The sequence below is a fragment of the Alligator sinensis genome, unplaced genomic scaffold (assembly GCF_000455745.1).
Source record: "Alligator sinensis unplaced genomic scaffold, ASM45574v1 scaffold293_1, whole genome shotgun sequence".
Classification (NCBI taxonomy): Eukaryota; Metazoa; Chordata; order Crocodylia; family Alligatoridae; genus Alligator; species Alligator sinensis.
In genome coordinates, this window is record NW_005842158.1 from 1,934,415 (window position 1) to 1,958,225 (window position 23,811).

The 23,811-nt window shown below is 44.6% G+C and overlaps 1 protein-coding gene across 1 annotated transcript in view; it reads left to right on the forward strand.

The window, feature by feature from the left end:
- RHAG (Rh associated glycoprotein) overlaps window positions 1-23,455 on the forward strand; it is a 35,749-nt gene extending 12,294 nt beyond the window's left edge. Inside the window, exons 2-10 of the mRNA XM_006025674.2 lie at window positions 3,877-4,060; window positions 5,901-6,051; window positions 8,665-8,812; window positions 9,646-9,812; window positions 12,041-12,178; window positions 13,879-14,000; window positions 14,889-14,974; window positions 18,296-18,369; window positions 20,294-23,455. Coding sequence (XP_006025736.1) covers window positions 3,877-4,060; window positions 5,901-6,051; window positions 8,665-8,812; window positions 9,646-9,812; window positions 12,041-12,178; window positions 13,879-14,000; window positions 14,889-14,974; window positions 18,296-18,369; window positions 20,294-20,368 — 1,145 coding nt within the window. The 3' untranslated portion in view covers window positions 20,369-23,455. The remainder of the gene's footprint in view (window positions 1-3,876; window positions 4,061-5,900; window positions 6,052-8,664; window positions 8,813-9,645; window positions 9,813-12,040; window positions 12,179-13,878; window positions 14,001-14,888; window positions 14,975-18,295; window positions 18,370-20,293) is intronic.
- The last annotated feature ends 356 nt before the right edge of the window (window positions 23,456-23,811 follow it).

Sequence of the window (23,811 nt, forward strand, 5' to 3'; positions counted from 1 at the left end):
CCGCTCGTCTGTCGCCGCTTCCAAGCCTAACTCAATGTAATGTAACTAATGTACCTCCACAAGGTACCTCACCCTCCACAAAGGTTAGGTGATCAGGAGACTTGGTGCAGTGGGGGAACTGGGAGGTACCAACAGGGTCCCAGCCCTGGCACTGTGCTGGGACCAGTTCAAAGCTCCAGTGTGGTATAGGGGCTGGGAGACACAAATAGATGTGTGTTTTCAGCCGCTGCAGTGCACTGTAAATGCACCAGAGTCATCAAGGGCTCCAGTACTTTGAACGTGTGTGGCAGAGCACAGGTTGTATCTGCCACTTTAAGGGCTTGAGCAGGCTGCAGATCAGTCTTGCAGGTGGGAGCAGACCCAATTAGGGGTGTCACATGGCACCCCAGAGGATGCCTCATTGGTGTAGGGCTAGGCAGTCAGGCTATAAGACAGGTCCTGAGAACAGAGCTGGGCAGTTGTAACTGGGGAGCCGAAGGGTGGACGTCTCCCTGCCGAAGTACTGCTGCTCCCTGAGCACCTGGAGGTCAAGGGTAGGAACTATGGGGATGGAGGAGGTTCCTGGTCCTGTGGCATGACCTAAAAATACACCCTGCTGGGGTTGGATGGTATGGTGGGGCTGCCTGTGGTGGGGCAGTCTCCAGGAAATGCCATACCTGTGCCTCCCTCGTGAAAGGTGAGTACGGGATGCTGGAAAGCCTCAGCCCCCATTGCCCTGTGGGTGACCCAATGGGAAGGGGAAAGGCTAGGGGAGCACACCCTGACAGAAAAGCAAGGGACAAGGCCCACAGAGTGGGGTCCTATGCGGCATCAAGCCCAGAAGCCCCAGTGAGGGGGCAGGAAGTAGTGGCCCCAATGATGGGGCCAGAGTGAGAGCTGGAGGGTGCATAGAGTATGGTGTGTGGCGAGGCCTGAAGGACTGTGCATAAGCCAGTCGGAGTAGAGGCCCAGTAAGGAGCAGAGAACAAGTGAGGAGGGCAGAACAGCAGGCCCAGGAGGGGTCCGGAGGAACTATGTGGTCCACGAGCTCAGAAGGTGGACCTGTATGAGAGCGGGCTAGCTGCCAAGAACCTACTCATAAAACCTCAACTGGTCAATGCTGGGGCCAGGACCAGGACAGTCAAAGGGCCTGAGTGCCCACCTCAAGGGACGGCCAAAGCTAGAGGCTTGGAGTCCAGACTGGCCTAGATGTGAGGCCAGGGCTTGTGAAACCAAGGGTTCCAGAGGGGGCCACTGCCAAGAAGGAAAGTGGTCTAGTGGGGTTTGCAGCCCAGTATGAGGGCAGAGGTTAGGTCACCTGAGTAGGAGGGATCCAGGCCAGGGTCCGAATGTTCAGTCTGGAATATAGTGGGGCCCAATGTGGGGCCTGAACCATATAGTGATGCCATGTGCGAGGCATGGGATACAGTGTAGGGTTGGTATGGAGCAGTGTATTATGCCCTTGACATTGGGCATTATATGGGCAGCTTCCCACCTATGAACAACTAATTAGTTACATCCAAAGCATGGCAGGTGAGGCAGGTGAGCAGACTGTCCTAGACAGGTGGGCGGGCCAATGATTGGACCAGCCTCAAGACAGCCCCCTGTCATAATATGTTTTATTTAGATCCTCATAAGCATGACTGTGCAATTCCTCAGAAAACTTTCTAACCCAGTGTAACTAATGTAACATGAAACCAGGCCTTTCCATGCTGAAACGAGTAGAAATCTTGTAAAAATAGCATCTTTGGGGACTATAACTTTAATCCAAATATTCCCATTACTATGCCTTTTTTCCCTGTTATTGTTAGAAGAGTTTATGTGAAAAGGATGAAGGAGATTAAAGGAATGAATCTCCAGTGATGTTCTTGCTGGGAAGAGTAACTCAGAAGAAAAAAAAAGTTCATAATCAAAAACGGGTGCAGATATTTCTACTGAACAGGGTAAAGTACTGGAAAAGAGTAAAATATTTTAATCAGGAAATAATAAAATATTTATGTAATGATTAAGAATGTAGGTTGCAACATTTAAAATAAACGTACATAATATTTTAGAAAACAGATATTTAAAACAGTTTCCATTCAATGCAGTACAAAGATCTAGCCCTGTTTCCACCAACAAGAATGCAGGAGTGTTTTAGGTATATCTTGGTTACCAGCATTGGTAAAGAGCTAGCAAACTAACATTGGTACCCCACATTTTTTAAAAGTCCAAATCAGTGTTATACTTTTATCTAAAAAACAGCAGACCCTCACCTCAGACCTTAAGACTAAGTACAGACAGTCAAAAAGCCCCAGGTTGAATCAATTTAATCTTTGCAGGTTAGTATAAACTATGTAGACTGAACTGAGAAGCAAATGAGCAGACATTTACTTTTGAAATGGGAAAAGCAGCCAAACCTCTGCAGTGGCCCATACCAGGAGCTGGAGGGTGATAGAACATCCCAGCCTGGTGGTCACTGCTGCCAAAGGCAGCAGAATGCAGCCAAGAAGGGCTTATCCTGCTTAGATGCCCAGCACATGCCCCCCCCGCCCAAACCCTTGAGGGGAACTCCTGGAGGGAATAGTCCTTCTAACCCAGGGTCCTGAGCCTCAGAGGGCATTGCCCATGCCTGGCAGGGCCCCCCAATCCCTGGCCTTGGTGCAGAGCAGGGACTTAATAATAGACTTTAGGATGGGGGAGAAAACACCACCCCCCACCCCCCACTGGACCCCTAACCAGGTGTTGCCTTGCTTTCCACAAAGCAGGGAAAAGCCTCAGAAGGGTTTCCTCCCCTCGCCAGGCAGACCGCGGTTGGAGTCTGGCGCAGGCCAGGGAGGGGGTTTAAACCCCACCATTGGCAATGTGTAGGAGGTGCACGCTGGTGCACGTGCACCCCCTGAAATCGGCCATGCATCCCCTGGAAGTGCTAGTCGTGAAACCACAAGTGCCACTGGAAGTGTACTTCCGGTTTCACTGTTGGCTCAGCAGTCGGACACTGGGGATACCCCCCCATCCCTCCATCAGCAATCTGCTACCCCTCCAGACTTGGGAGGCACCAGTCACCCATGAACCACGCCTACCTCCTTCCTCCTCAGCTGGCCAAGCCACGACAGGACCTGGCCATGCCCTCTGTTCTCTGCTCAAGTGGGGTGTGGGGAAAAGCCTTAGAGGAATTCCCTACCTCCACCAGGCAGACCCCAGCTGGGGTCCGGTGCAGACCATGGAGTGGGTTTAAACCCCACCTTCCTATCCTCCATCCTCCTTAGCTGGCTGGGCCAGAGTCTTGATAAGCCTTCTGCTCTCTGCTTGGGCAAAGAGTGGAGGGCAGGGGAAAAGTTTAGGAGGGCTTCCATCCTCCCCCTTCTGTGTGCCCCCTCCCATGCCCCACAGACCCTGGCTATGGTCCAATGCCAGGGTTCCCCCCACCCCCCATCTCCTACTCAGCCGGCCCAAGGAGTGATAGTCCTCTGGCTAGGGAGCAGAGGGGCAGGGTCAGCCCTGCTCCACTGGAGCAGACTCATGGCCCAGGGCTACAAAGCATCCTGGAGTGCTGGGGGACTCTGAGTTAATTTGAACAAGGAGGGAGTGTGGGACAGAAGTTCCATAAACCGGTTTGACCTTAATCAGTTAAGTCTGATACTATATCCAACGAGGTTTATCTTAAACTAGTTTGGGGCATTTTGAAAGTGGTTTAAGTGCACTGAACTTCTGTTCTGTTACAGGCTTAAACCAGTTTCTGATCATTTAAACCGGTTTATGTGTAACTTCTGTCCCTAAACCAAGTGTTACAATTTTGCAGATTGCATTGATTATAAGAAATCATACTCCATTTCATATCTGATCTTATTAAATTATTTCTTTACTCCAAATACTTCCCCTTTGCAAGTCTAGTCACAGTCTTCTTGGACTTTTCAGTTTTTCAGGATGTTCATGTGATGATATTTGTTGGATTTGGTTTCCTGATGACGTTCCTGAAGAAATATGGATTCACCAGTGTTGGAATCAACATGCTCATTGCTGCTGTTGGTCTCCAGTGGGGCACCCTAATGCAAGGGTTTTGGCATATGAAAAGAGGGGAAATTCATGTTACTGTTAAAAGGTAGGTATAACTTTTTACCAAGCTAAATACTTCTCCCACTGAAAGCAATGGCAACATGTCCCCTGACTACGGGCTCAGCCTCTTTAAGTGCATTAACATTGATGGAAGTCTTTTCATTGACTATTATAGGGTTTTTGATCTCCAGGCCTATAAAAGACCCACCACAGTGGGTGAACCTACATGTGTGCTTCATTGTGGAGCTGACTAATTAGCTCTGCAGTAAAGCGTCACAGTCTACACGTGCGCCGGTATTAGGGATCAGTAAATTAATTAACTCTGCCATAGGATAGTACTGTTGGGGCCAGTACAATCCTATAGCAGAGTAATTTACTCAACTGAAATGCACATGTAGATGGTGACAGAGGCTGGCTGGGGTTTGAGGGTGCTAAAGTGCAGGGGGCTGTCTGCCATCTACCCCCACACTTGAGCAACCTCATGCCTCATCCAGCCCCTCTGCTGCCTGATGCCATCACCCAGAGTCCAGGACTGACCCCTCCCCACCAGGCCCTGCCAGCCCAGGGATGCTCCATCTGTGCTCAAACTACTGTGGTCCCAGGCACACAAATAGACAGTATGCCCGGGAGCAGCTTACTCCAGTGCAAACTGTGCCAGAATTTATCACATCGCCTTAATGGCATGTGGAGATGCGCTACAGTGATGATTCATAATAAATGTTTATATGCAAATGAGTCCTCCCAATACAGTATTTGCCAAAATATTTTAACCCAGCCCAGGCATATCCAAGTGACAGCTTGTGTATCTGACACTCTGCTTTCTCTGTTGTGATACCTTACTGAAAAACCCAATAGAGGGCATAAAGACTAACTGGCTTACAATCAGCTCCCTGACAGAGACTTCACTAGAAGCTTTCTTGCATAAGTGAGGGCTCCCAGTCAGGCATGGGTTAATATATTTTCCCAGTTTCCATATTAACCGTACCTAGCACCTGCCCACAAAAACAGCACTGATGCAACTAAGCAGGAAAGCACCGAGAATTTCCCAGCCGGGCTACACCCTGTGACCTGAGAAGAGCCATTGAATAGAGCAGGGTTGGGGCAGGAAGGGAAGGGGATCCTGGAGCCCCTGGATCCTGCTGCAGCCAGAGCAATAGGGGGAGTGACAGCCTGTTGGGAAACCCAGCGCAGCAGTTAACCCCTTTTAGGCTGCATACAACCCATGGGCCACCAGTTAGACAGCCCCAGAGCAGAACAAGGGGTTTACCTCCCCTTAAATTGCCTGTTAGCATATGGGAGCATCTGTCTATGGTTCAGAAGTCTGAGTGTGATTTGTTCTGGACCTGAGCCAAGGGCTTCTTTCAGTAATACCAGCGGTCAATGGGTAGCTGGTGATGTAGGCTGTGGAGTCAAATTTAGCTTGAAGATATGTTTCTTGTAAGCCCTACTGATATTAAACCTATTAGATAGGCTTCTTTTTTGACACTTTCCATGGAAACATCAGCACTACAAATACAAGACACATTTTCTTGATGTTCTCAGTAGCCTACTGCCATCTCCCTTACTCTGATTTCATCCAGCGTGGCAAGGATGTGGTCTGTGCAGGTATGGTGGTAACCTTCCAAGTGACCCTCTCTGTGATCTAGACCAAGTCTTGGACCCCACACTGCAAAGAGCCTCCTAAGGAGGGATTTGTTATTGTTATTAACCACAATATTGGACTGTAACATGCTCCTTTTTCAGTCCTCAAGTGTTATGGTTTCACGGATGACGTTATTTTTTACATGTTCGTATTCCATTTAATTTCTGGTCATGCTCGACTGATTTTGATTTATGCAATGTTTGTCTGTTTTGATGACTGTTGCTTCCCATCTCCTTAAACCCAGCATGATCAATGCAGACTTCAGCACGGCAACTGTCTTGATTTCATTTGGAGCTCTCCTGGGGAAAACAAGCCCAGTCCAAATGATGATCCTGGCAATTCTGGAGATCACACTCTTTTCATGCAATGAGTACCTTGTTGTGGACGTCCTGAAAGTAGGTATCATGCCTTTATTTTTCATAAGTAAGGGGAAAGACTAAATCTCCTGTAGGTAAAGCAAACACCTCTCTGCTCTGCAATGGTGCACTTCAAGCCTTTGCTTTTGTTTCTCAATTGCCCGACTTGCTTCCTCTGTCTAGCCATCTCATTGCTTAGCTTCAGCATTAAAATACTACTTCTCTGTGACACAACTTCCTATCTCCCTCACTCACTTGCCTATTCCTCTTTCTCTCTACTTGCTAATTCCAGGTGTTGGCATAATTTGTGACTGCCAAACACTTCAAAGTTGTCTTGTGAAGTCCATAGATTCATAGATCGTAGAGTCGGAAGGGACCACAATGGATCATCGTGTCCGACCCCCTGACCCTGGCAGGAAAGAGAAGCGAGGTCACATGACCCCAGCCAGGTGACTATCTAGCCTCTTGATAACACCACCTCTCTTGGAAGCCCATTTCAGATCCTGGCCACTCTTACTGTGAAAAATGTCTTCCTAATATCTAAGCCAAATCCACTCTCAACTAATTTACACCCAGTATTCCTAGTCACTCCCTGGGGCGCCTTAGTAAACAGCGCGTAGCCTATTCCCTGTTGACCTCCCCTAATAAATTTATAGGCAGCCACAAGATCTCCCCTCAGCCATCTCTTGTGAAGGCTGAAGTGATTCAGCTCTCTCAACCTCCCCCCGTAGGGTCTATCACGAAGGCCATTAATCATGCGAGTGGCCCTCCTCTGGACCCTCTCCAGATTCTCCGCATCCCTCTTGAAGTGCGGCGCCCAAAACTGGACACAGTACTCCAACTGCAGCCTGACCAGTGCCGCATAGAGGGGGAGCATCACCTCCTTTGTTCTATTAGTCATGCACCTGTTAATGCACGAGACGGTGCAATTGGCCTTGCTGATGGCCTTGTTACACAGCCGGCTCGTGTTCATCTTGGAGTCAATTATGACTCCAAGATCCCTCTCTGCCTCCGAGCTGCCGAGAAGGACACTCCCCGACCTACAGGTTTGCTGGGGGTTCCTCCTTCCCAGGTGGAGTACCTTACATTTATATTTATTAAATTGCATCCTATTTCTCTCTGCCCATTAATCCAACCTGTCCAGGTTGGCCTGAATCTGCTCCCTGCCCTCCGGTGTACTAACTTTGCCCCATAACTTGGTATCATCAGCAAACTTGGAGAGGGTGCTCTCCACGCCCTCGTCCAAATCGCTGATGAAGATATTAAATAATATCAGTCCGAGGACCGAACCCTGCGGGACCCCACTGCCCACCTCCCTCCAGGCCGAGAAGAAACCATCCACCACCACTCTGTGGGTGCAGTCCCTAAAGCCAGTTGGCCACCCACCTGACCATGTAGGCATCCACTCCGCAGTCTGCTAGCTTTCCAATGAGGATAGGGTGCGAAACTGTGTTGAAGGCCTTCCTAAAGTCCAGGAAGATGACATCAGTCTCAGCTCCTGTGTCCAGGCAGTGTGTGACCTGGTCTATCTTGTGGCATAAAATGTGATTGTAATATTTTTCATGCAATTGACTAATATATTTCAAAATGAGCAGTAAAGGATAGTTAACTTCTAGATCTATTGGTCTGAGTCTGGTTTTCAGTGTGAGAGAACCTACAGTGAGAAAATACTGGCACCATTTACATTTTGAGAAAGAGCTTCATGCTCAGTGTGAAACTAGCTCTCTAGGAGAATGAGAAGCAGGAGCAAGCCACTGGAGGTCTCCTGAATCCTCCTTCATTATTTATATACTGCAGGCCTTACTTTAGATCCCAAGATCAGGACTCTTAAACCTAAACTAACATTTTCCTCCTGTATCATTCTTGTCTGTATATCTGTGCAGAATTACCAGTAGGACAGTGCAGTGGTTGGGATAGTTAGGAAACAATTCTCTCGTCTTAACATATATCAAGCTTCCCTCGCCCTCCCCCCCCCCCCCCCCCCCCCCGAGATTCACTTTAGCAGCAAAATGTCCATCCAGAACTAACTTTCTAACACCCCACAATTCAGAAGTGTGCAAATGTGAGATTTTTAATAGAAGAGGATTCACCCACAAAATTGAAACTTAGCTTTTGAACCCTTCCAAGGTATTAGGATGCTAGGACCAAGAATTTTGATTTGTACCCCCTCTGAATAAAACAACGGAAGTGTTAAGGGCCAGGCGTCTACTGGTCTTAGGCACCTAAGTATGATCTTAGTCCACTCTGCTTAAGTTCCTGAACAAACATTAATTGACCTATTTTTGTAAAAAGTCATACTTTTAGCTATAAGAATAAACCACAAAAAGGAGCAAGCAGAAGGAAGCGTTATGTTTTTTTAAGGAACTCTAGTAGGGAGGAATTGGGTCTGGACATAAAGCTTTTAAGAATTGTTAAAGACTCATCTAAAAAGTGCTCTGTATAACTAGTAAAGAATAACTCATGATAACCATTGTGTCTTTACTGTGGTACATCTTTGCTCTGTAGTGGTCTCAACTGCTAACTCCTAGTCTCCACCAAGGAAAGTCAATTGACAAGCCTATCCAAACTCTTCCTGTCTTGAATCCTGTCTTCTCCATGGCCACAATATGGGCCACAACAGTGATAGGGTTTATATTTTTTCCCCTATTCTAGGCCACAGATATTGGAGCATCAATGACTATTCATGCTTTTGGAGCTTACTTTGGTCTGGCTGTAGCCCGAGTCTTGTATCGCCCTGGTTTGAAAAAAGGTCATGAAAATGAAGGGTCTTCCTATCACTCAGACATGTTTGCTATGATTGGTAAGTAAGAGGCAGTTGTTGTAAGAATAATGAAGAGTACTACTCAGTTGTTCCCTTTCTCATCCACTGCATATGCTACTCACCTTGCTATGCTACAACTTTTTGCTCATTATCCTTGTAGTGCATTACTTTTCTTCTGCCACTGCAGTTGTGTTTTCAACACAACCCAAAATTGCTAACTGCTTGAAACAAAAAGGGGAGACAAAAGAGAGACAAATTCCAATGAGAGAGAGAGATTGAACCAAATGTTTATTTAAAGGAAATTACTGTCATTTTCTGTAGCAAAGAAGTTTTATTGGAAAATCTTTAACTACCTCTAGTTAATGAGTTAAATCTCCCAAACCTTCTTGTTAGGTGAGTGATCAATATATCGCATATGAAAAAAAATTAAGACATAAAGAACTTATAGGCAAGATGCTTCTACCTTTCCTTACATTGAGGAGTTGTAGCCTGCAAGAATCCCAAGGGACCTACCCCATGAGTAAGGTATTATTTACGGCAAAATCTTATCCTCAGTGACCTGACAATGGCCATAGAACAAGTCTTTGGGAGAACCCAAACAGGCCAGGACTAACCACTACACTTCTGTTTCTCTTTGTCAGTCTCCTTGAATACTGTCTTACATAGGGAGGTAGAGAAAGAACCTCAAAAGTGCCAGGGGTCTAATGTCTAGTGTAACACACTCTTGTGTAGTATTCCATCACTTTTCCAAGCATTTGATCACTTCCCAGGCATGTCGCCCTCCTTCGGCCGTTAGGAAGCTATTTGTGCTTTGCTGGATCTCTGTCATTGAAAACCCTCCAGTAATTAAATGATTCTTTGTATTCCTACAGGCACTCTTTTCCTCTGGCTGTTTTGGCCCAGTTTCAACTCTGCCATTGCTGCACCTGGGGACCCTCAATACAGAGCAATAGTTAATACTTACTTCTCTCTAGCTGCATGTACAGTCACAGCATTTGCCTTCTCCAGCCTCACTGAGCATAGAGGCAAGTTTGATATGGTAAGATAATTGTTTCTGCCATTGAATCTAGCGTGGAATTGCAAACAGTCACCAGTTTTTAAAGGTATCGAGAAAACACCTGCCCTCAAAGGAGTGGTTTCTAAAAAATTAGGACCCTACTCAACCATATAGTGAGACTATCCTACTGTTTTATTGTGAATCCATGGATTGACATATCAAGTCCTGGCTGCAGCAGTTACTGGGTAGGAGGATCAAAACCAGGTCTCTAAGGGGATTAATTCCTGACTTTCTCAATAGCACATCCATTTCTGTGGGACACAATTAAATGAATTACTACATCTTTTACAATGTGATAACAAAGAAGGCGTGTGCAGTAAGTCACACCGGGCATTTTTATGCATGCAAGTGCCGCAGCACCAGGCACTTTGAAAAGCACCTGGCGCTGCATCACTGCCAGTTGTATAATGGTGAAATGCGCGTGACCACACAAAAAATAGCAGCTGTCCACTTTTGAACTCAAATGCATAGAAGGTGTTTGAATTTAAAAGTGCACCGCCGCCATTTTCTCCGTGCTGATGTGCATTTTGCCACTTACACAACTGCAAGTGATGCAGCTCCACGTGCGTCAACTCACATGCAGAGCAGACTCAATTATAGTTTCATAGTTGGTCGGGTCAGAAGGGACCTGAGCAGATCATCAAGTCCAACCCCCTGCCCTGGCAGGAAAGAGCGCTGGGGTCAACTGACCCCAGCAAGGTGTTCATCCAGCCTCCTCTTAAAGACCCCCAGGGTAGGAGCCAGCACCACTTCTCTTGGAAGTTGGTTCCAGATCCTAGCCACCCTGACTGTGAAGTAGCGCCTCCTGATATCTAGCCTGAATCTACCCTCTGCCAGTTTGTGACCATTATTTCTTGTCACTCCTGGTAGTGCTTAGGGTAACAGGGAATCCCCCAATGCCTGCTGGTCCCCCCTGACTAGATTGTAACAGGCCACTAGATCCCCCTCAGCCTTCTCTTGTGGAGGCTGAACAGGTTCATGTCCCATAGCCTCTCCTCATAGGGCCTGCCCTGCTGCCTCTGATCATGTGAGTGGCCCTCTTTTGGACCCTCTTCATGTTGTCCGCATCCCTTCTGAAGTGCGACGCCCAGAACTGGATGCAGTACTACAACTGCAGCCTGACTAGTGTTGCGCAGAGGGGTAGGATCACCTCCTTGGATCTGCTTGAGATTCATCTGTGGATGCACAACAAGGTGCGGTTGGCCTTCCTGACCACGTCCCCACACTGCTGGCCCATGTTCATTGTGGTATCAATGATGACTCCAAGATCCTTTTCTGCCTCTGCACTGATGAGACGGGGGTTCCCCAGCCTGTAGGTATGCTGCTGGTTCTTCCTCCCCAGGTGCAGCACCTTGCACTTGTCAGTGTTGAAACCCATCCTGTTCTCATCCGCCCACCCCGGTAACCTGCCCAGGTCCGATTGCAGCCTATTCCTCCCTTCTAGCATGCCCACTCCCCCCCACAACTTAGTGTCTTCTGTGAACTTGAGTAAGGTGCTTTTTACCCCCTCATCGAAACTGCTGATGAAGATGTTGAACAGAGCAGGCCCAAGGACCGAGCCCTGTGGGACCCCACGGCCCACATCCCTCCAGATCATATAGGACCCGTCCACCACCACTCTCTGGGTGCGGCCCTCCAGCCAATTAGTGACCCATCTGACTGTGTAGGTATTGACACCACAGTCTCCTAGTTTTTTTAATGAGAATGGGGTGAGAGATAGTGTCAAAGGCCTTCCTGAAGTCCAGAAAGACTATGTCCACTGCTATACCTGTGTCCAAGGATTTTGTGACCTGATCGTAGAAGGCCACCAGGTTGGTCTGACAGCACCTGCCCTTAATGAACCCATGTTGGTTGCCCCTAAGCATAACCTCCCCTGCTGGCCCCTCGCAGACATGCACCAGGATAATTCTCTCAAAAAGCTACCAAGGATGGAGATAAGACTAACTGGCCTATAGTTTCCCGGGTCCTCCTTCCTCCCTTTTTTGAAAATGGGAACCACATTGGCCCTTTTCCAGTCCTCTGGCACCTCGCCACAGCACCATGAGTGCTCATAAAGCCGTGCCAGGGGATCCACAATGACCTCTGACAATCGATTAATCAAATCTCTGGCACATCCGAGCATGAAAATATTTCTGTAAATGCCCACACTTACAAAACACATCTCTGGTCCACCTCGTTTCTTACCCTCCATCACTTTGTGTTCGATACAGGTTCACATTCAAAATGCCACCCTAGCAGGCGGAGTAGCAGTGGGGTCCTGTGCTGACTTGGGCATCCAGTCTTTTGGCGCTATGATGATTGGTTTTGTTGCTGCAATCATCTCTGTCATCGGATTCAAGTTCCTGACTGTAAGTCTCAAATAAAGTAACATGTGCTGGGCTTATTTTTGACTCACACTGAGTTCTTCAATTCATAAAATCATAGAAAAGTAGGGCTGGAAAGGACCTGTAGAGCAGTGGTTCTCAATCTTTTGTGTACCAGGACCCATTTGTAAACATCCCAATCCCAACCCACTCATTCTTGACCCACTGCCACCTGCCAGCAGCCCCCCAGTGGGGTCGGGGTGTGGGGGCAGCACCCCCAGGGGTTGGGGGTGGAGCATGGTGGGATCCAAGCAGCTTTTTTGCAGGCTGGAACTCTGCCAGCCTGCGAAGGAAAAACTATAGTTTTGCATATTTTTCTCCTTCAAAGGAGAATCCATTTTTAAAGATTGTTCACAACCCTTTCATACATTCTTGTGATCCACTTATGGGACGTGACCCACAGGTTGAGAAATGCTGCTTCAGGGGTCATTTAGTCCAACCCCCAACAAAGGCAAGAAACTGGTCTCACTCCTGATTTAGAAGATGAGAATCAGGCCTTTAGTGTGGATAGAGATAGGAAGACCTAGGCAACCAGAAGCACAAGTCAATTGGCACCTATACAGGAGCAATGAGGCTGTGCTGATTGCTGTAATTACAATGTGTTGGAGCAGAATTGAGTAATGAGTCTGCTGGACTGTAGTAATAACCGTGCTCCAGCAGCCTCCAGCATCTCGTGTGTCAGAGTCCCTGCACTTAAAAATGGTGATGGGGCACTTTATCTAAAGCTCATTCGATGGGCTTTAGATAAAGCACCCCTGCCTTCATTTTTAAGTGCAAGGACTTTGATACACAAGACGCTCTGGGTGCTTTAATTACAGTGGCTCTCAGAGCCTCTTTAATTACAGCACTTCCCTCCCCCAACTCCTGGAGTATAAATGCTTCAGTGCCTTTGTGAACTGGTGGTCCCAATCCCTGAAAAAATGCAGCTATTGCTTTGTAACTAGAGCTAGCTGAATCTGAATTTCTATTGGGAAACCCCCAACATTTAAAATATCCAGGTTGTAGTGAAAATTTAAAATTCCCAAGCAAACAGCAGTTTCAAAGAGAATGCCTGTGTCAGGTCAATTGAAAATGTATTTTTATTCAGAACTAACCCATTAAGTGTTATGCCACGTGATAAGATACTTTTCTAAATAAAAATTCATTATAAGATACTTTTCTAAAATAAAAATGATTTTGCATTAAAATAGGATAGATCCCATTCCAAAAATATTGTGTCAAAACATTTGGATGCTGTTAAAACACCTCATTTCAGATTTTTAACGAAAAAATAGTCAAAATCAATACAATCCCATGAAAGGTTCAATTTCAATCAAATGGAATTCCTTAAGAGAAAATATCCCAACAGATCATTTTTGGCCACTGATTCACGGCATGTATTTGCTTGTTGGGATCTTCACCCTATTTTCCTTCCAACTCAAACTGTGTGTCGATGGCTAAGCAGTTTAATAACATCACAGTGCTTCTCCATATCCAGCAATGATGTAAATTATATTAGCATTTTCCCCTGTGTAAATAACATAAGTGATGATGTAGGTCACAGCATTAATACCAAATCACTATGTATGTATATGAAACATATTTCACTATTGTATTTTCTTCACAGTTAATTCATCTTATAAGTACTTACACTAGAGCTTGAAAACCAAGAACTAACCTAAAATCATGCTTTCCTCTGATTTCAGCCATTTTTTGCTTCTCATCTAAAAATTCAAGACACTTGTGGAGTCCATAATTTACATGGTTTGCCTGGATTACTGGGCGGGATTGCAAGCATCATTGCAGCTGCGATAAAAGTGGAACATGCGTAAGTTTAAAAAAAAACAAAACAAAAAAAAAAAAAAAACCAAAAAGAGAATTATTTCAGAAGACTGGCAGCCATTTTGTGTTTTATTCAGTGCATGCTGCTTGAGACCATAGTATTGCCAGCCCCAAATTATTAAAAAAATTTAGATCATGCCCTGCAAAATCCTGAGATTAAAAAAAAAAAAGGATTTTTTTTTTAATCATCTTCTGGGTTATGAATCATTGGGTTGAGCAATTTACATTATCCTTCTTTCTGTCTTTGAGGTCCAGAAAATTTCCCCCTAAACAAAAGCTAAGATTCTCATAAATTCATCTGATTCCAGGACATGGGCCATTAGGAAAGCCACCAAGTCACACAAGACACAAGAAAATTGCTGCAGTTGACAACCCTGTGCCCTGTGCACTCCTTACTATGAAAATGAAGATCTTTTGGTTGTTCTTTTTGCTCATAGGGACATAAATGAACTTTTGCAAAAATTCAATAAGCTTCTTCATTTTCTCAGGCCAGACTTTGAGACTGAATGCCCTCCTTCCCCACCAAGTAATGTGGACATTATATAGCAACCAAAGCTAGACCAAGATGGTGTGTAGTGGGTCTCCACTTTGTTTTATTTATTCTGGTTGCCCTCTTAAGTTTTTCTGTTTCTCTTACTTTAAGCTGTCCTGAAACATTTTGGGGAAGGGTGGAATATAAATTAAATAAATACATATAATCACGCTTTTTTCAAGGAAAGCATTATTCCCTTATATATTTAAGTCTAACCCTCTACCTGGCACTTTTATCCAGCTGAGAGCAATAATAAAAATACATACAATGCAGTAAAATTCCTGCTCTGGAAACTGAGTGCTGTTTTAACTGTTTGTGACTTTCTCATCCCTCCTTTTTCAGGCCATTTCATCCTGTTTCCCCTGGTATGCAAGCTGCTGCCTTGGGTTGTACACTAGGAATTGCACTAATAGGAGGAGCGTTTGCAGGTTAGTAAGATGCACACAGCATGCAAAGCTTATGAATCTTTAGAAACATGCTGTTTGCCTCTCCCCTCTTCCCCCTTCTGCTGAGTTCAGCAGCAGAGGAAAGGATGGGACGACTGGTAGCAGCAGCATTTACCCCTGGGCTCTGGAGCAGTGCAAAAACAGAAGGTAAGGCTAGATCCTGGCTGAGAGTTCACATGCAAAAGAATCAGAGAGTCATAGAATCCTAGAGAAGTAGAGATGGAAGCAACCTCCATATGTCAAGTCCAATTGCCTGCCTGAAACAGAATTATCCCTATCCAAACCATCCCATACAATCATAATCTAAACTCTACATAAGACTACTGTCAACCCTGATGCAACACAGACCTAACACTGATGTGATACCTAGGTGACTGCGGAGCCACTGACCATCACCACTGAAAACTCACGGAGATCAGGATCGGTCCCAGATGTTTGGAAAAGAGCAAATATAGTGCTCATCTTTAAGAATGGGAAGAAAGAGGATCCAGGGAACTACAGACCAGTCAGTCTCACCTCACTCTCTGGAAAAATCAGGTCCTCAAGGAAGGCCTTTTCTAAGCATGAGGAGGAGAAGGTGATTACAAACAGTCAGCATGGATTCACGAAGGGCAAGTCATGCCTGACCAACTTGATTGGCTTCTATGATGAGATGACTGGCTCTCTAGATGTGAGGACACCAGTGGACATGATACACCTTGACTTTAGCAAGGCTTTTGATAAAGTCTGCCACAACATTTTCACAAGCAAGCTAAGAAAGTATGAGTTGAATGAATGCACTGTAAGGTGGATAGAAAACTGGATGGAGCATCAGGGTCAGCGAATAGTAGTCAATGATTCAATGTTTAGTTGGCAGCCGGTGTCAAGTGGAGTGTCCCAGGAGTCAGTCCTGCAGCTGGTTTTTTCAATATCTTCATCAATAACCTAGAAGATGGGAAAGGGTATACTCTCAGCAAGTTCACGGATGACACCAAACTGGGGGGAGCAGGGGATACACTGGAAGGTAAGGCTAGGATTCAGAGAGACTTTGACAAGTTGGAGGCTTGGACCAAAAGTAATCTCATGAGGTTTAACAAGGGCACGTGAAAAGTCCTGCACTTAGGATGGAACAATCCCATGCACCAGGACAGGCTGGGGACTGACTAGATAAGCATCAGTTCTTCAGAAAAGGACCTGGGGGTCACAGTGGACAATAAGCTGAATATGAGCCAGCAGTGTGCCCTTGTTGCCAAGAAGGCTAATGGCATCCTGGGCTGCATTGGTAGGAGCACTGCCAGCAGATTGATGGAAGACATTATTCTCCCCTATTCAGCAGTGGTGAAGCCACATCTGGAGTCCTGTGTCCAGTTTTGGGCCCTCACTACAGAAAGAATATGGACAAATTCAAGAAAGTCCAATGGAGGGCAACAAAAATTGGTTAGGGGACTGGAAAACATGACTTCTGAGGAGATCTGAGAGAATTGGACCTATTCAGTCTGGGGGAGAGAAAACTGAGAGGGGATTCAATTGCAGCCTTCAACTACCTGAAGAGGGGCTTGAAAGAGGATGGAGCTGGACCGTTATCAGTGGTGGCAGATGACAGAACAAGAGGCAATGGTCTCAAGTTGAAGCAAGGGAAGTATAGTTTAGATATTAGGAAACACTTTCTCACTAGAAGACTAGTAAAGCACTGGAACAGGTTACCCAGGGAAGTGGTGGAAACTCCAACCCTAGAAGTTTTTAAGACCCAGATAGACAAATCCTTGGCTGGGATGATATAGTTGGGGAGGGTCCTGCTTTGAGCAGAGGATTGGCCTAGCTGACCTCCTGAGGCCTTTTTCAACCCTAAATTTCTATTATTCTAACAGCCTAACAGGGTAAAGCAGGAGAATCGTGGCAACCAATGTCCTGCTTCTATGAAATGTTGTCAATATATGCTCAAGAGATCCTGGGTAGAGGACCAGGCCCCCTGCTACAAAGAAAAGCAAAACCCCCCACAGTGCATACCAATCTGACCATAGGGTAAAATTCCTTCCTGAAGTCAAATGTGGTGATTGGTCTTACTCTGAGTGGAGGGCAAGACCCTGTATCCAGGAACCTCTGTTTTGGTCCCAGGAGGGAGGCAACCAGCAAAGCATGGAAACGTGGAAAATACCCATAGTAGAACATAGGCCTACACCTAGATCTCCTACACCTAGATCATCCCCAACCAGAGGCTGTCCACTCTCTTTTTGAACACCTCCAGTATGGGGAGCTGGGAGCTAAGCAGTGCCAGGGCCAGGCCCCCTGCTGGTGTGGCTTCCCAGGAACAAATTTGCTCCTGGTCAGCATCTACATGAGCTCTACTGCACAGTATCTACAGGTACTAGTCAACTGCACAGTAGACTGATTTACTGCGGGGTAGCTTATTAGCACAGTTACTTGGTGATGCTTTACTATGCAGTAAATTAGTCTAGTGCACAGTGAAGCATCTTTTGTAGACACACCCAGTCTGTTCTATTGCCTCACACTTCTAACAGTGAAGAGGCAAAGGTGGGGCACAACCACGCCCCTTCTGGTTCCACCCCATCAGGCTTTCTTCCTAGATAATATGTGTTAGCCAAAAAGAAATTGAATGGTGCTATGTAGGCATAGCTGGAAGAAATTCTATTGACTGGGTTTTACACAGGGTCAGACTAGATGATCTATTGCTAGCTGATGGCTTAAAATAGGTGGAGCTAGGTAGCACTAGAACACTGGTTCCAAACAGATTTCTACTGAGGATTTGCAAAATATTATTTCCAAAGGCTTATAACTTGGCCAAATGTGGGTATATATTCATAGGGACAAACATAAAGCAGTTCCCTGACTCCAAGGCCAGCCTTTCTTGAACATTTGAAAACCACACTCCACAGTCTGGAAGCACTGGAACCTCACTGAAACGATTAGGAGAACACGGGTGGGAGGGGGACATTTCACCTTCGTCTCATTAGAACTGATACTAAACAAACCGAAAACAGACTGATCCAGACACTCCCCAAAAGCAATTTAAGTCTGAGAAAGTTGTAAACATCTAAGAACTGGGCCTTTATAATGGAAAGTATCACGTAACTGCAATACTTGTAATATTGACCAGCATGATATTATAAGCTCTGATTCGGTGTGTCATTAGGTATTTCCTGATAAAAGTCACCACCTTGAAGGTGGTGTTTACTGCCTTCCTAAATTACACTGATAAATAAAAAGACAGGACAAAGACCATGATTCTCCTCCCAAGGGCACCTCTTGTAGCACATATTGTGGAACGTGTGCACTGTTGAACTCATGGGACTTTCTTTCCTGCAGGTTTGATTCTGAATTTGCCTTTCTTGGGTCAAGCCCCGGATCAGAACTGCTACAACGACTCAGTTTACTGGGAGGTAGGTTATAACTGCAAAGGAACACAGCCAGCAGGAAGTGCTACACTTGTTTTTCCTGCTATGGGAAGAAGAGAGAACAGTGAGATCCAGCGTTGCTAGTGCTCATGTAATGGGACTCTGGGGATTCATACTGCATTCCTGGTATTGCCTGGAAATGGTGGCCTCTTCACCAGCTCCTCTTCAAAGGCACTATGCCCAAGGAGGCCTTGAACCCTTCTTGGTGGCTCTGCCCAATGTTGCTCCCTCTCTGTCATGCTTGAGATTGGGGTGCAGTGTGGGCATAACCTTGGTTGAAGTAGGAGAGACCCGAGCTTCAAAAAAACCTGCTTTAACTCAGGGTTTGGGTCCTTTAGACCCACTTCTGAAACTTCAAGTGTGTCAGTGCTGCAGCCCCTAAAGTAAATCAATGAGGAATAAAGAGAAACCTTGTTGAGGCAGGTTGCAAAGAAGAGGAAATCCACTGTAATCTGCTGCCATCCAGAGTCAGTTCGACCTCATCTACATTACAGAGATCTCAGTGAGATTTGTTGGCTAAGGGTGCAAAGAGGTCCACAAAATAACTGATCAGCTCTGTTGGCAACCTTCCCCACCGTCCCCCCTGGCCCTGTGTGGATGCATGTCTGACAGCAGGAAGACAGTTTCTTCCATTTAGAGGAAATGGTGTAATCCTAGCAACAAAAAAACTTTTGCCTACAGAGATGCCTTTACAACAGGGGTGGGCAAAATGCAACCCGCGGGCCAGAAGCAGCCCTCCAGGCTATTCTATCTGGCTCACGGGGCCCCTAAAAATTTTAGAAAATTAATATTTATCTGCTCCTGGCTGCCTGTCATGTGGCCCTTGATGGCTTGCCAAAACTCAGTAAGTGGCCCTCCATCCAAAATAATTGCCTGCCCCTGCTCTACAATGATGGCATCTCTGTAGGCAGAATGATGGCATCTCCATAGGTCAGATAGCCCTGACCCCATAAGAGCTGCTTCCCCAGTGAAAGTGGCAGCACCTCTATAATAGGGTTTTAATGTCCGAGACATCTGTCTGTTCCTGACTGAAAAATAAAGAAAAATCTTTTTTTCTGATTTCTTTCCCACATGACAGAAAAATCTTGCAAACAGGGATCATTGGAAAACAATATATTTGTCTTGTCTACCTTAATTTTCCCAATATAGATGGAGGAAAGGGTTTCTACTGAACATTTTGTGTTATGATTCAGAAAGTAGGGTCCAGTTACTATCTCTATATGTATAACTCTGGGGAAGCACCTTATTCTATATGAGCCTCAGTTCCCTATATATTAAAGAAATGAGCTGAAAGTCACACGATTTTTTCTTTATCTATTTAGATGGCACATTCTCCAGGAAAGGCACTGTTTCATATTCTGCATTTGTCCAGTGGGGTTGTCCCAATAACCAGCTTCCTTATTCCATTCCCAAACTGAAAAAAAATAATAATAATTTCAGATAATCTCTCAAACCAAAAGATTTTGAATAATTTTTAGAAAAAAAAGCATTTTTTTTTTCCCACCTGAGTGGTACCTAAGGACCTTGTTTCATTTCAGGGTGGTATTTTCAAAGAAAGTTAGAGTAGATTCAAACGCAATTCCTTTGAATTACATGGGGAGTTGAGTACCTAATTTCTTTGTAAACCCTAGCCAGAATGATTGATATGCACATGGATATATTACATGTTATGAAGCATTTCCTTTGTCAGGACATTGGAAATCTTCTAAAGATGCACTGAATGGCTCAGAATTTCTCCCCAAACAGCAGGGAAGCAACATGATGTTTTCAATAATTAAATGCAAAAGGTGAATGGAAAGAATGATATTTATATTGCACTAGGAAGTAATTATGCACGTGAACTGCAGAAAGATCAAAGGATGTGAGCTGGGGTTAATTTTTTTTTTTTTTTTTTTGGTTTTCATACCAGGTCCCAGAAGAAAGCAAACAACTTGTTGAAATGCCCAGTGAACAAGACACTCAGAGATTTAATGTCAACATGTAGATGGATTTCTCCATTATTAACTTCAGTCCTAATGGTGTCGTTTTCAGACATTAGTGGTTTTCAATAAGGAAAGGAATGTAGAGAGCTATAGTTTTGTAAGAAATAAGCTTTAATAAGAATATATTGTCCCTACCAAATTTGATATACACAATGCATATTTCAAGCTCTGTTGAATTTAAAAGGCTTTCAAATGCATATGCTTACCTAACATTGAAAGCAGCTAACTGGATCGCAATATTCCCTGTATTTCAGCAATCTATCATAAGTCAAATTCTTTAAGTTGATTTCCCATCTGTGTGTTTCTACCATGCTTAGCCCCAAGGTTTCATGTTTAGCAGCAAGTATTCAGAATCTGGAATGAGACATTTCTTTAGCAAGACATGGAAAAGTTATACTAGGAAGAATTTCATACCCTCTAATCTAGTACAGGTAAACTGAGAGAGAATAAAGAAAAGATCTTTAGGTGTTTATTTTGGTTTCCAAAATGTTTTTTCACTAAAGACCTCCACATGAAACTGTTATGAAACCATGCCTACCTAATGAGTCATAAACCCTGTTGTGGATTAAAAACTGGTCAAGTAATAGGAAATAAAGTGATAGGAATTCACAACTAATTTTAAGTGCAAGAAATGGCTATCAGTGAGGTATCTAACACAGACATACGACAACTCTGTCTTCAGTATACTTTTAATGATCTCAGTGAGTAAGTGAATGGGAGGTGGGACAAAATGTATTATTAACACAATAATTTAGGTTAGTCAAAACCAGGTGAGGCAATTCAGAAGCACCTTCTAAACCCTATGTAACTGTGCAACATTTTGTCTGATGAAATCCAGCATTGGCAAGCAGAAGATGATATTTATTGAGAGGCAAGCCTAAAGACTGACTTGTGTTCATTGACTGGTTCTGAGCTCACCACACACGCAAGAACAAGTTCTGGATTGTTAAGCGAGTCATTGAAGAAACATGCGTGTCAGAGCAGAATCACATGTAAAATGCCTATGTGTCGCATCTTGAAGTCTGAAAGTGCTGCATCTGGAAAAACAACCCAGCCAGAAACAGGACAAAGGGCCAAGAGGACCAACAAAAATTAATGAGGCTCCATGAAATTCATTAAGAGGAGAACTTAAGGGGAAGGACAAAATAAAAAGAAGTTTTGAGCAAGCATAAAACAGTACTACAGAGAAGCTCAGTTACGCAGTCCTGTTTATTATGTGTCATTGTCCAATTAATAAGAGGCTTCCTGATTAAAATGAAAGGGAGCAAATTTAAAAATGCAAGAAAGTGTGTAGGACTAATGAATAGAGCTCATTTCTTCAAGCTATGACTTATGCCAAACAGAAGCACCAATTAGATTTTAGAAAGTGGTGTGAGCAGGATAAAGCAGATGAGCTTGCAGTGGCCTTATAAGGACTGTTTTGCTTTAGGGCTGACAACTGAAAGTTAGTGAGGAAGTCCTTCCATAAAGCTGAATTTCATTTAAAAAGTACTTACATGTTCTTCTGAATCGTCCAATGCAGGGCACCTTAAGATAGGATACTGGGTTAAACTGACCAGTAAGGTAAAACCACTGTATAGTGTTTTATATATAAGCTTTTATCTATGAATGAAATATCTAATTGTTTAAATACATTTTAATACTTTTTTTAGAAATGTTCATTTTTGCAGATAAGCAACTGTGTTTTTCTTTTTTGTCTGAATGCAGTCTTGTATCCAAATACTCTAGGAAATGTATTGTCTTTAAATTGGGAAAGGCAATAGGAGCAGGTCAATATAAATGTTGAATGTTTAAAGATTTTATAAATACTCTGTGTCTACTTTAGAACAGCAAAGCTGCCCATGGATGGGCTGATTGCACACATTTTATACACAATGGATGAAATTCACTCCTGTGCAGAAAGGTAGCATAAAGCCACTCTTAACTCCCACTGGGCTCATCTACGTAAGATGCTATGTTGGTGTAGTGACAAGCTATGGTACCGTAGCGTTGGCGGGCACAAATCGTGATGCTGACACTACTGCGCAGTATCAACAAGCTACTGTATAGTAGCTCATTGCTACTGCACAGTAGCATGGGGGAAGACCCATGAAGCATCAGGACTGTGCAGTAATCCTAGTTAAGCAAGTACTAAAGGATTGTGCAGTAACAACTGTGCAGTCCAGTGGACATGTAGATGCACCCACTGACACCCCATTTTGAGGATTTCAGTGGGTTTTAAGTTCACCTTCTGTCTAACGGTGAATTTTACCCATTTGAAGTATTGACTTTCTGAGACTAGCAAAAGTACATGCTACTCATTGGGCATGTCTGCACAAGATGTTTACTGTTGAGTAGACAAATTAGTTTGACAGTAAACGTCTCATTTCTACATGTGCAGCCCTATTAGGCTGCAGGAAACTAATTAACTCCATAGCAGGGTAGTACTTGTAAATACAAGTACTATCCTGCTGTGGAGTTTTTTACTCCACAGCACAACATGTGTAGACACTAAAGGCTCTGGCTGAGGTGAAGGTGTTTCAGTGCAGGGAATACCTACTAGTTAGCCCCATACTGGAGCATCCTCATGTCCCAGCCAACCCCTCCGCAGCACATTGAGCCACATCAAAGCAGCCCTGGGCTGGCAGGCTGAACCCCCAGACCTCTGCCAGCCAATGCTGCTCTGACTGTGCTCAACATGGTGCAATCCTGGGTGCATATGGAAACACAGTGCCCAGGAGCAAGAATCTCTGGTGCAGTAAGTGCCAGGGTTTATGGCATTGCCTAAATAAGCAGATGTGGACTTGCCCAGTCTAAGAAAGTCTCAAAGAATAATCCCAAAATTATAATGTAACGGGCTGGAACGGGCTCCCAAGGGAGGTGGTGCTCTCCCCTACCCTGGGGGTCTTCAAGAGGAGGTTAGATAAGCATCTAGCTGGGGTCATCTAGACCCAGCCCTCTTTCCTGCCTATGCAGGGGGTCGGACTCGATGATCTATTGAGGTCCCTTCAGACCCTAACATCTATGAATCTATGAATCTATGAATGAGAAAGCACAATTCATCAATTTGAAAGGAACTGCAATCAATAAAATAAATATTTTTATCCCTAGACTCTGGTTCTGTTTGCAGACTCTTTTACACTAAGAGTTGGGAGCTAACACCTGTGTGAGTGTGCGTGCGTGCGTGCATGTGTGTGTGTAAATATTGGTACAACCATGAATTTAATGACATATCCTATTCTGGTGTCTACATTTTAAAAGATTGTTGGAAAATTGGAGGTGGCTTGGAGGGAAAGCTTCAAGAATGATTCAAAGTGCAAAAAACATTCCTTAAATTGAATTTAAAAAAAAAAAAAAAAACAAGAAACACAGGAATCCATGACTGGAAGGGACCTCTTGAGTCAAGATAATCAAAGTACTATGATTATCTTGCTGTTGAAGATAATCATAGTACTTTGCATCATTC